The following is a 13,903-nucleotide window of genomic DNA, read 5'->3' on the forward strand; positions in this document are numbered from 1 at the left end:
CTAGAGTTCATGTGTGAAACAGGCTTAAGAGTAGTCCACTCACGTGCATGTTCAAAGCCAGTGCGCATGCGTTTGTAGAGCTTGCATCTCCACTCCCAGGCCTTCAAATGTTTCTCTTTGTCAGAAGTCTCCAGACTAAGGCTTTCTCTCATCACCTGAGTGGAAAGCTCACTTGCTCTCCTCTGAGCCTCTTGTACCAGTGCTGAGAGATGGGCCTCTCTGCTCTCCTGGCTCACAACTGAAAACAAAACACACAAAAGCTCAATTAATGCATATACACTTTGAGTTTGTAAGTTGTACACTATGAGCCTGTATATCATACACTTGTATAATTTATCATTCATCCATTCATTGTCTGTAACCACCTATCCAGTTCAGGGTTGCGGTGGTCCAGAGCCTTCTATGAATGACTGAGCACAAGACAGAAACACACCGTGGATGGCGTGCCAGTCCTTCGCAGGGTGACACACACTCACTCTCATACTCACAACAATGTGTTTTTGGACTGTGGGTGGAACGGGAGCAAAAACCATGCGGATACGGAGAGAAAACACCAAGCTCCTCACAGACAGGATGGAAAATTATCATGCAGTGTAATGTAATGTTGAGTTTGGACAGAAACTAAAGAAAAATATTTGATGACAGCTATCGAAATGCCAACAGAAATGTCAGACTGACACATGTGCTGTATCAAGCAAGACAGCTATGTTGCTTTATCATGTCACTCAATATATGATAGTAACTCATATAATAGCCAGCCTAGCAATTAGCAAATGCTGTAACTCTTACTTCTCTCAACAATACATTTATCAAAAATATTACACTGGTGCAGATCAATGGCATCCAAATAGGGGTCTTATATTACAAACAAGTTATTTCACATTCTATTCAGCCAATCACATTGTTTTTTATCCATCTATCTAGATCCACTGATAAAAAATTAAATATTTTTAAAGATGAATAAATCAAATGTCTGCATTAATAAAAGCTAATAAATTAATATATGCCATACATTTCAACACAAGAACAAAATTATATCAGTACAGTATGTTGTGAACTCCAAAGCATATAAAGCATTGCCTCCCTTCTGAATCCCTGCAAAACCCCTTTTTCTATTATGAACCAGCATCCAATTTGATCACATGGAGCTGGATTCTTCAGCAAGGTGAAGAGCTTTGTCCTATAAAGCCCCCAAATCAGAGAAACTCAAACACAATCACAGTCTTCAAATCTACGCTCTAACCTCACTTGTTTAGTTTAGCTTTTGCAAATTAATATCTCCTTACCCAGGGGTTCATGGACACTTATAGTAATTATAGTAAAATAAGATGCTGGTATTGTCATCCTGCCATTTGCACGTTCTCCTGTGTTTAGGTTTCAAACTCCTTTTAGGTAATCTGTTATAGTCAGATCTGGCAGAATGACTTGCCACAGTCACATTCACATTCTCTGTACTTTATAAATTCAAGACACAAATAATTCCAACTCTCCACCTGCCTTGCTTGGCCCTGACTGAAGAATAACCATCCGGATCTGCTGCTACACAATCCCTACACCAGCTGCTCACACTGTTACCTGCCTCAGACTAGCTGGCAACTACATTTTTTCATTCATTCATTCATTCATTATCTGTAAGCACTTATCCAGTTCAGGGTCACGGTAGGTCCAGAGCCTACCTGGAATCATTGGGCGCAAGGCGGGAATACACCCTGGAGGGGGCGCCAGTCCTTCACAGGGCAACACACACACACACACACACACACACACAAACACATTTGGAGTCGCCAATCCACCTACCAGCTTGTGTTGTTTTGGACCATGGGAGGAAACCGGAGCACCTGGAGGAAACCCACGCGGACACGGGGGAGAACACACCAACTCCTCACAGACAGTCACCCGGAGCGGGAATCGAACCCACAACCTCCAGGTCCCTGTAGCTGTGTGACTGCGACACTACCTGCTGCACCACCGTGCCGCCCCAACTATAAGTTTTCACAGAATTTAATTATTAATTGTTTAATTTGCTTAAGTTATTATTATAGCCATTAACCATCATTACTGTAATTATCTTTATCATAACTAATATGAATATATCACTACAACTCAGCATAACAGACTTATGAGGTTGTGACTTTTTTCAATAATCTAGAAAATCTTTGGCCCACAGGAGGATGAGTTTTCCCTGTAAGGCTTCAGAACAGCAGAAATTCTAAACACATTCAGCTTTTGCTGCATAGGAAATTTAGGTATGACAAGTTCTATTTTTTACTAGCACACACACTCTCTGACCATGAAGCTATGCTATTTTAAACTCCTGCAGAATGGGGCATTAGTTCTGGAATTGATTCATCTGACCATTTTCATTTCTTCTAATAAAAAATTTGTTAGTTTGGGGAAAATATATAATGTAAGAAATCTGTTTGTACCTCCTGCATTTGGACTATCACCATTCATTCATTATCTGTAACTGCTTATCCAGTTCAGGGTCACAGTGGGTCCAGGACCTTCCTGGAATCATTGGGCGCAAGGCAGGAATGCACCCTGTAGGGGGCGCCTGTCCTTCACAGGGCAACACACACACTCATTCACTCACACACTCACACCTACAGACACTTTTGAGTCACCAATCCACCTACCAACGTGTGTTTTTGGACTGTGGGAGGAAACCGGAGCACCCGGAGGAAACCCACACAGACACAGGGAGAACACACCACACTCCTCACAGACAGTCACCCAGAGCGGGAATCGAACCCACAACCTCCAGGTCCCTGGAGCTGTGTGACTGCAACACTACCTAACAACAGACCAACTAATCAATAATTACATTGGTGTCATTCATTCATTTATTCATTGTCTGTAACCGCTTATCCAATTCAGGGTCGAGGTGGGTCTGGAGCCTACTCGGAATCACTGGGTGCAAGGATTAATATTTGTAATATTTCATTATAGAATTGTGTTATTAAAAAATTGTATATGAAGAGTGTAAAGAGTGTAAATAAAAGAACACAAGTCTTGGAAATGAAATTGGGTGTATGAAATTAACAGAATCTGAAATTCTACAATTATAGAATATGATACATTTATGTGACCATTCTTGACCCATTGTCAGTAGACAGACACATGACATATCAATACCACACATGTCAAGAGGGAGATGACATGTATCTTGTGTACATTAGCCCCTCTTCATACTCGAATAACTGGGGATGTTAATTGAAATATAATGTGCAAACTCTACAGACTTAGAAAGTATTTAAAACATAATTCTGCACTTGAATATAGCAAAGATATTAATAAACATATTACCAAGCATTAACATTGATTTGTGGGTACGTTTGGAGACCCCAGAGAGTTAACAGATCAAACAAGCCTACAAGAAATTGTTTTCAAATAAAGATGTTGTTATGCCTAAGTACGATCCTTGTTATAATGGTGGGTCAGAATGATGGTGGATATGAGACTTGTTTTGTATATGTAAATGGAACTTTAGGGATGGGTGCCATTTATTTATTTATTTTTTTTTTTTTTTCGTGTTAGTTTCTTTGTTTGTTATTGTTGGCTATAGCCCATCCTGACGACATTCGCTCAGAGAGAGTTTTCACTGTGGTCTTTAATATAGTTGAAACCTAATTTAAATACTCTTATTTTATTCATTTCTGGTGTGAATTTGTTTTATGTTACATCAAATTTACTGGGATCCTAGACATATAAAGAGGTTGTAACAATGTGCATAAATGAGTAAAGTTTAATAAAAACAAAAGGAACATAAACATAAACGCTAAAACACGGAGGATAAACACAGAGGCGAAACACTAACACACAAAAAGAGACCAAAAAAAACAACAACAACAGGACAGGGCTTAAATAACAAGTATTAGGTGTATAAACCTGTGAACCTGGCCACATGACTGCATAACAGCTCACAGGCTAATGGAGAAAGGTAAACAGAGCACACAAAATAAAAACAGAGGTATCCTGACAGTTATCTAGTTCATTTCCAGTTCCACCTTAAAAGCGTAGTTCACGATTGTAATAAAAAAAACACTTTTTATAAAATTCTGATGATTTTTCCTCACCATCTGCTAGCTTTCCTGTCTGTTTGCATGCTCTAAACCGGTCTACTGTGTTTATGAAGCCCTAGTGTCAGTAAATGAATAAATAAACAAACTGTCTCAGCCCGGTATGCTAGGCTTTCTCTCTTCTCTTTCTGCTCAAGGCAGAGGCATCTGGAGTTTGTTTTTTTAGACAACGGAGAGACCTCCAAACTTTGAAAAGCCCAAACCTGAATGGAGATTGTTCTACTTTTGCTTTATTGGTGGGTAATATTGACTTGTTTGAGCTGTTTTGGATCACTTAAGGTGGAAATGTTTTCAAACTCTGGAGATGGCTACTTGCAATTACTGAAAGTGCTATGAAACTAAACAACTCAAGTTATAAATGAGATTCTGTGGTAATTCAAACACTGAATAAAAACTTAAAGACAAGCTAAAACTCAGCCATGTACAAACAACTGTTGTTTTTTTCCCTTTTCCCCACAATTGTAGACGTTCCCTATAATTGGTGAAGCGCCTACATTCTAGTGCCTGAGGCTACTGCAACATTTATGAGGGAACTGGAAGGTCTGAACAAAAAGCTGCCAAATAAGAAGCCGTATTCCACTGCATATCACAGATTCAGAAGTGGGTGATAATTCTTCTAAAGCCTTATGATGCCCTAAATTTAACAAATGGACTTCAGTGTTATCAGTGCAGACTGGCAGAGCCGCCTACAATGCACCGCTAGTAGTCTTTTAATGAAGCACTTTTATTTGTGTTCTGATGAAGTATCAGGTTCTGGAAGGGTAGTCCCATTTTGTAGGGGAGGATGTTAACCACTAGTCACTCTTCCAAATGCACAAGGTGACACTTAAAATTAAGGATCAGGGTTAAAAATAAGAAATGAGACTGAAAGGGACTGCTGATACACATGTAGTCATATCAGCATTTAAGCACATAAAATTAAAATCAGAGGCCTGTTAATGATTCAATAAGTTGGAGTACTGTTACTTAAATCATACATTATCAGTGTGTTCACAATTACAGATGACAATAAGTTAGTTATATGTGTGTACATGTGTGTGGGTCTTTTTTAAAAATGTAATTTTCAGTCAAGGAAAAAGATAAAGTCATAACTGAAACAGCAGCAAAACCATTACGTCTTACTTAAGGCTTGAGACATAATGCTGCTACTTGTCACTGCTGGTGTAAGTGTGCTTGTACATGAAGTCAACTGGGTTTGGGGCTGGTGGGGTAGAAAATGAACGTACTTGGCGGCAGGCTGGAACACACAGCACTGTGTTTGGCCATATAGATTTGTCATGGTAAAATGAATGCTGCCTGGCCAGTCCTCCACATAGACTGTGAATACTACTGCATGTTCTTTCAGAGTCTTAGTCATAGACCATGACAGCAAAATAAACAAATAAATACATGGCTGAAGAAACCCTCTTTCACTGGGGCTGTTCTGCTTGGCCCAAACCCCTGGAGACGAGAGCCCTCCAGGAGAAATGATAAAGTAAGTGTTGTCGTCTCTGAAAAAAGGGGGCAATAAAACTAGTCGGCCCTACTTGGGGGTCCACGGCGCAGTGGAAAAGGCAGCAATATTAGCAGCCTTGAGGTGCAATTTCCTGTGCTCTGAAGATTGACATCTGGCCACTATGTGTGGTTAATTGAACAAACTATAAATTAATGGGCCAGTCTGCCGATAGTGCCTTGTCATACACAGTTGGCATTGTGTGACAGGGGGCTCACCCTAAATATAGACATATATGGGGACTTAGTTCTGCCCATAAACATGTTTTAACCTCAACCTAAACTTGGACCTCCAAGCTGTCAAGCATCTGGTTGATTGATTTACTTGGCATTCCTCGCCTGACATAAATATAATGCAGAAAGTCTAAGAGGGGAAAATACGGCAATGTTTACTTTCTGTTTGTTTACAAGGATCGGATTGTGTCGCAGTGAAAGGTTTTGAAATTTAACTGCAGCTTGGGTACAATAAATCACTTAGTATAATTGCCCTGCGTTACATGCATCATTGGAAAAGTTAAACCATTAAATGACAAACCTTGTTAAGATTTTTCTGGTGGAAGCCGTGCGATGTCGCCCCTTGTCGCCCTAACTGCCAGACTGCAGTACAGTGTTCTCTGTTTGCTCTCAGACAACATTTGACTTTTCATGCTCACACTGATTCAAGCACTCAGTTCTTGTGGGGCTTTTTCCCTGCTGTGGTGTAGGAGGTAAGAAACACCTGTTCCACCATTGCAGAGCTGAATATGCAAGGGCAAATCAGTGCAGAAAAAGACTACAAACCCTCTGCACATTATATTGCTTTTACTGCTTTCAGAGTTCAAAAGAAGGACTCGATTTTAAACCTCAGAGACTGTATATTTCTCTCAAATGATATCTACAATTTAACCATGAGGTTAACCACAACGTCAAGACCTATCCTAATGTTAAATGCATTCCCTCAATTTTATCCTTTTATTTGACTTATCTTCATATTTTTTTATAGTACAGGTGTATATCTAGCCTTTTAAATGTTCATTTCCACTGTTCAAAACAAACAAAGTAACAAGGACTGAACCAAGCAGACTGATAGATTTCAGAATTTAACTGTCTCCACCAGTCGGTTTGAAAACCCAATAAAAAAGTTAAGAAATAAATCTGAGCTTGCATTTAACCAAATGGTTATGAGAGCTGTCATTTTATACTCATGGAAAAACTGCAAGTGCTTATGACAGCTGCCATGGAAAGGTTTACTTGTTTCTGTGCTCCACTGCTTACAATCATCTAAAGCAAAGTGTCAAAAAACATCACACTGCCTTCCTCTGTGTATCCCAGTTTTCACTGCAAACAACTTGTCAAATTAGTAAGGGTCTGCTTTTGGTCTCGACAGAAAAACTAGACAACTGACACAAGACAAATCTTCTTATGATAATGAATTGCTGTAATAGAGTTTCAGTCTCTCGGTGTGTCAATATCCCTACACATACAAAAAAGCCAAGCCTGATTTTATCCACGCGTTTTTTCACTTTTTAAATGAAATTTCTCTGTTGTCCTAAAAATTCTCAGCAAATATATGTTTTGAAAACACATACACACACACACTCCAAAACAATCACAATCACATTTAGTTAGCAGTAGTTAGAAGCAGCATTGTAGCCGTGAAAATAAGTCTTTACGCCTTTCCAATATACCACAATGTAGCCGATTAGAACACTGTAAGAACATTAAAATCCGTTGAAACATCTGTGTGAAAAGCCTCTAATACAACTGTAGAAGCCATAGTTGAGTTCAGCAGAAATAAATTCAAATGCAGCAACCTCTAAAGCAGACAAAGAAGTTGACTGTAAGCATGACATCAGTTCTTACAAAATCTGCACTGCTTTCATATGTCAGGATTGCAGGGCTACTCACAATGCGGGCTCTCCTTGGCCCCTGCCTTGAGCAGCAGCTTGGCTATGGGTACATTGTTGGTCATGATGGAGATGTCAAGAGGGGTCAGGCCTTCGCTGTTGGGTGTGTTGAGGTCCAGATCGTCAGCTGTGTACTGAAACAGCAGGATCTGCACAGCATCCAGGTCCTGCTGCTCCACTGCCTCAAAGAGAGCCTCGCTGCTCTGCACATTCTGTGCACAGAGACAAAATGCAATGTTAGCATGGCTGACATGACATTCAAATAGAACAGCTTGAGATAGGATTTGACAAAGTGTCTGCCTTTTACTTGCTCAAAGAAACAATCCACATGTCTTTTCTTTTGTAAGGTCACTCTAATAAAAATAGAATTGTATTAAAAAAGGAATTCCTGTGGGCATCTTATTGAGATGCAGCAGAAAGCAGTAAAACCTTGACTTAATAGGCAAATGAACAGTTTTCTTATTAAATGTCTGAAAAGAGCACTCCTAGAGAACTCCTGAAGGAACCAATAAATAATCAGTGACATTTGTGGAAGGACCAAAGCATGGCAAATCTATGACAGACAAGAGGTCATACTGACATGAGCTAAAATGTCACTACAGCAAAGAGCAGAAAACATAAGGTCAAATAAATAGATGTTAAGCTATATAAATGTAAATGACTAACACAAAAATGCCTCTTAAGACAAGAGTGCACAGCGCACATTATAAAGGGCTTTTAAATGGGCACATTAACAAGCATTTAAATGTACGAAAACTGGATTTATTTTAAGCTACTACACATTTCTGAGCATACATTGTTGCAGACCAGTTTATTAAATATAAGTCCACTAAAATATTCAGCATTTACTACTGCATACTCTACTACCCTACGGCAGAAATGTGTGGGTTCCTGCTTTTTTTACGTATATAATTTGTGGGTTACTTTGTAAATCAAGAGTTTTCACAGAGTGTTTGTGCTCCTTTGCTGCAGTAACCAGGAATTTTTTATTTTTTATTTTTAGATACTGGAATACTTCTGTAGGGAGGCACGGTGGCGCAACACGTAGTGTCGCTGTCACATTTCCTCCCACGGTCCAGAACACATGTTGGTAGATGGACTGGTGCCTCAAAAGTGTACGTAGGTGTGAGTGTGTGAATGAATGTGTGAGTGTATGTCGTCCTGGGATGAACTGGCACCCCCTCCAAGGTGTATCCCCGCCTTGCAGCCAGTGATTCCGGGTAGGCTCTAGACCCACCGCAACCCTGAACTGGATAATCAGTTACAGACAATGAATGAATACTTCTATGAGGATATGATAGCATTTAGCCACAAGAGCACTATTGAGATCATGTAATGATGAGAAGTTCTATAGCACATACACCAATGTAACACAGCCCAATAAGGCTGTCTTATGCCAGAGAATGCAATTCCACTGCTCCACAGGCCAATGCCAGTGTTATGTGTTTAGTGTTATGCATGTTGATTGTAAGTTCATTTGCAGCTGCTATAAATCCATTCATTTCATGCATGTCAAAAAACAGATTTTTAACACAGCAGCTATCCGTCATATTGTGTAAAAATGTCATGATGAATGGAGCAATAGAAATGCTGAAAAATGGTTTTAAAGTTAAGAAGTTTTTTCCTTCTGTAAAGTTGCTATTTTGGAGATACATGTTTTTGATTGGACAAAAGTTTTCGTAGGTGTGAGTTTGTGAGTGAATGTGCGAGTGTGTGTGTTGCCCTGTGAAGGACTGGCGCCCCCTCCAGGGTGTATTCCTGCATTGTGCCCAATGATTCCAGGTAGACTCTGGACCCACTGCGACCGTGAACTGGATAAGCGCTTACAGATAATGAATGAATGAATGAATGAATGTTTTTGATTGGACAGAGAGGATATACTACGTACCCTACTGAGCTAAACTCAGAAAGAGATTCTGTCAATTTAGTAGCAAAATTCACCAAAATGTTTCTGTCTGACTCTTGACGTGAGCTTCAGAATATAATGCAGTGGAATCATAAGATTCAAGAGACCCTAATCATATTTATTTCAAAACACATTTGCTCACCGAGGCTTTGCGAATTCGATCTGAGCGGCCAAAGAAATAGGCATCCTCAAAGGAGGAGTGGCTGCCCTTGAACTTTTCAGAGAGGTTGCGGTAGAGCCGTTTCGCTGCACTAGGGGAGGCAGGACCGGCCCCTTTCTTACTGTTGGTCAGCTGAAGGTTCTGCATCTGTTGGGTCATACTCACAGAAAAGTTCCTGAGGGAGGAAAAGAAAAGAGAAAAGAGAGCACACTACAGTAAGAGAAAAAGGCCTTGTCTGCTGCATCATCTCTGTGCACAAGTGAATTCAAAGCTTGCATTAGGATTAGTAGACTATTCAGAGTCCTTAGTGCATCACTGACAGATGGACAATGTCAAGTGATTAATGTAAAAGAAAGAGCTGTTTTTAATATGCCTTGAGCCTTTCATAACTCTATAACTCTATATTCACACGTTTTTAGATATGTGTGTGTTTTTGTGCATTGATAGGAAAAATCACTCTGACATTCAGCATTCATGCCACCACAATTTTTCTCATTCATGAGGTCTAACAACCGTCTTGACATACTCTATTGATTGTTTTGCTTGTTTCTTGATCCACAAAATAATCACATTTCATGCTTGCTAAATATGATTGGAATGACAAAATCAATACATCTTTGTTTAAAAAGGTCATCATACAGTAAAGCAGAAAAATATATAAGACGAAAAAAAAGAAAGATAAAAGATAAGATTAAACAAGCCATCCAGTTTCTTTTCATACGACAGACAGTGACTCAATTGTCCACTTTATTAGAACTCCAAGGATATTCTTGGAGATGTTTTTTTATTGAATCTTACTTTGAAACCAGTGCAGAGCTCAATACAAACAGTATTCTCTCATATAAAAAGGATTTCTTATACATGAAAATTACTACAAATTGCTGTAAACACAGCAGAGCCTCATTCGCATTCAACAAGTCATTTATAAAACTAGCACTATGTTCACAGTTTTTATGCAAAGATGAACCACCATGGCCGATCTGGGTGCATACTGTGCAAACAGACTTCAACTGTAGAAACTGCAGGTTAAAGGCATAAAAATCATTTCATAAATATCAAGGACCGCAAAATGGCCATTGTTGGATATATATGAGAATTAAAATGATGGTCCTAGAGGTTTCACCTGAAATCCTTAGCTGAAGCAGATTTTTTTTTTACTTGGAAATATGGAACCTTGGGGACAGGCATGATATTTCTCATCACAGCAGTCTATAATCAAATCAGACATGACTTGACAGCACAACCCTGTTTTTCATTGCTTGTGCCAAGTTTTCAGCACAAACACCCACACAGCACTAATAATATACACCTCACGACGAAGGAACACAGACCTCTGACACCAGCAGGTAATTTGGCACATGCCTTGAGAGTTCATCTCTCCTCTCTGCTCCCCTGGTGCCTGGGGTTTCTGCCTACAATCCAATTACATCAATCAAAACCACAGGACAGCCAGAGGAACATGCCTTGAGGAATCCCTCTGGGGGGAATAGGATGCAGGGTGACAGTGCTGGTCTCACCTGTGCTACATAAGGTCACTCAATTAGACATGTGCCATAGGAAAAGGGAGGGGTTGGAAAGAAGGTCACTCACCTGTCAAGGCTCAGGGAGCTCCCTGAAGAACCGCTGAAGAATAAAAGTGGTCTGAAGTCCTTGATCAGCGCTGCATCATTCTGTCTTTGGTTGAGTCTCTGAGTCAGCCTGGAGATCTTGCTCTCAGGTCTGAATGAAAGAGCCAGAGGAAAGCTGTGATCAGTCCCTTGGAATGGTTAAAATAGAGGAGATTACTATTGTACTCAGAATTTAAGGAGAAGCAATGTCTTCTGAACCCCAAAACAGATACCCTTTCTCCTGACAGACAACCCAGGAGCACCTGGTGATCACCAGAGCGCTCCTATTCATGCGCATCTCGCCACAGCGCTGGCTGGCTAATGTGCAGAGAAAAAGGGGAGCGGAGGGGGGAGGGAGAGTGAGTGAAATCGACAGAGAGCAACAGAGTGAGAGAGAGAGAGAGACAGAGAGCGAGCAACAGAGTGAGAGAGAGCAATAGAGTGAGAGAAAGAGAGAGAGCAATAGAGTGAGAGAAAGAGAGAGAGCAATAGTGTGAGAGAGAAAGAGAGAGAGAGAGAGAGAGAGAGGAGAAGAGAGGGGCATTCTATCAGCACTAGGATGAGCAGCCGAGAGACAACAAAAGCACACAAGCATTTAAAACAAGGACACACTGAGCATGCTCATAGCAGGCAGTGGTGATAGTGAGGGGGGGAGGACCTGTTGTTCCTTTTCTATCAACACTGCTGTTCTCCTCAACATTGTTTATCTGTAAAACAGGCATCTAATCCCTTAACACAACAATCAGCACCATAACTGTCAATGAAACATCACTTTGGGCCACGGGTCACCAGCATCCAATCCATACACACACACACTGATACACACACTGCTAGTTCCTCACTGTAAGATGTGCATTTCACAACTGAAAAGCACTGAATTATCTTTACGACCTTAAACACATCTCTGTTTTATCCAAAGAGGAACCCAATCATTTCTTTGTATGAGTGCAAGCTAAGAAATGCCAATTTTCTTACTCAAGTGAGCCATATGTTAATTCATTTGTATTTAAGATCTAAATCACATGTATGATATTTTAGTGCTCATTATGCAAAAAAATGGGTGCATGAAAATAAAAGTATGATAGATTTTTTTATTTTAATATTAGTGTCAGAGAGATTGAACAGACTGGTCCAATATTTCTTTACTGTATTTTGGAAGTGTAGATCATTTAGACAGGGTCTAATTAATTAAAATAACTACTTTTTACTAATTATACTGCACCTGGAAACTTCCAGTCAGTCCCTGACACCTTTCTTCCAAATATCTACATATCTTAGCAATGCTATATCAATTAGTAGTAAATACATGAAAAATACTGAATCTTGGCATTAGCTGACCATTCCCATATCAGAGCATCCCCAAAAAATAGTGTTTCTGAAAGCACATTCACTTATACAAATACAAAGCTTTTAATTCCTTACAACCAAATGACCAAAGTGGCCATGTGCCAGACCATGTACTTAGAGCTCCTGTGCAAAAGGCATAGTCTAATTTTTATTGTTACCAGTGACTACTGGAAAATTACAGCCCCATTAACCTACTGATCATATTCTGAATAGCACAAGAGTGCCAAATGCTACATATCTAATGTGATATCAGAGTGGATGTAAAAAGAAAAAAAACAGCACAGACCCTAAGCGTATACATGTATCAGTAGGTGGAGTCATGTCGTGACTTGGTGTCAAAACAGGCCTCTGGAGAGAAAGCTAAATTACAATAATTTTACTCATTATCACAACACTGAGTGGCATATTACGGCATGTTCTAATTTCTCAAACAGCACTGCCACCCAATTCACATGCAATAGAACAGTGATAAAGAGAGACAATCATTATTGGTAGTTAGTACTCAGTAGTCATAGATAATCTTCCAGCATATGAAGCTTGCAAACCTTATAGAGACCAGCAGAATAAAATGAGTCAGGTAGCAGAGGCGTTCACATAACTTGCAAAAGGGAACTAAAAACAAAAGCCCATATGACAAAAACTGAGCCTGACATATTTTCCCACTCATTTAATTAGTGTCACATATTCCACACTTACTTGCCTTTTAACCATTTCTTCTCGGAGAGAGAGAAATAATGGTTGAAACCCAGGAAATTAAAGTTATTAACATACATATTAACATGGATACGTTATGAGATGTTGGAATTAGATGAATAAGCAATGTAATATAAAATATCAAAACTGCAAATAAAACCTCAAGACAGGTTGACCCTTGCTATTGCACAGTAGTGTAAGAACAAGTTAACAAACTAACAAATAATAGGTATAGTACAAATCTATTACAGAAACTAAAAATAACAATCAACTCTGAATCTACACATTGACATATTGGGTGGTCATTTGGATTTTTTGAGAAGGGAAGGGCTTTGTAATTCTGCGACCAACGTGTGGGGGATTACAGATGGACAACGATGCTCTTATTTTATTTCATTTCCTTTCATTAGATGGACAAATTATTCCTCTGCGTGTGTAATGCCCACCCCAGCCCAGACATGCCACTGGTCTTTTAGGGTCTTAATAGAATTTTACATGCTTTGTTCAAAATAACACAAGGGTCAACAACATAAACAGAATGACCATTTCTTCAGAATGATCAGTTTTAGTGCCTGTTCCTTTAAATGAGAACGAGTCTGTTTACTCCAAATGTCAGAGCCCTGCAGTGAGTACCAAAGTGCAAACACATTTTTTCCCTTTTGTCTTTATTTTTTTCATCTGCTTCCTCATTTTCACCATATTTAATTAATACCAATTTCTATGCTCTCATTGTA

At 39.6% G+C, this 13,903-nt stretch overlaps 1 protein-coding gene across 2 annotated transcripts in view; it reads right to left on the reverse strand.

The window, feature by feature from the left end:
• The window catches only part of ankfn1a (ankyrin repeat and fibronectin type III domain containing 1a), a 74,073-nt gene that overhangs the window by 23,536 nt on the left and 36,634 nt on the right, over positions 1-13,903 (reverse strand). For both annotated transcript variants that reach the window (XM_066666687.1, XM_066666686.1), the window contains exons 7-10: positions 11,113-11,241; positions 9,505-9,697; positions 7,458-7,668; positions 44-238 (exon numbers count right to left, since the gene is read on the reverse strand). In XM_066666687.1, coding sequence (XP_066522784.1) covers positions 44-238; positions 7,458-7,668; positions 9,505-9,697; positions 11,113-11,241 — 728 coding nt within the window. The remainder of the gene's footprint in view (positions 1-43; positions 239-7,457; positions 7,669-9,504; positions 9,698-11,112; positions 11,242-13,903) is intronic.

The sequence above is a fragment of the Hoplias malabaricus genome, chromosome 3, assembly GCF_029633855.1.
Source record: "Hoplias malabaricus isolate fHopMal1 chromosome 3, fHopMal1.hap1, whole genome shotgun sequence".
NCBI classification, from domain to species: Eukaryota; Metazoa; Chordata; class Actinopteri; order Characiformes; family Erythrinidae; genus Hoplias; species Hoplias malabaricus.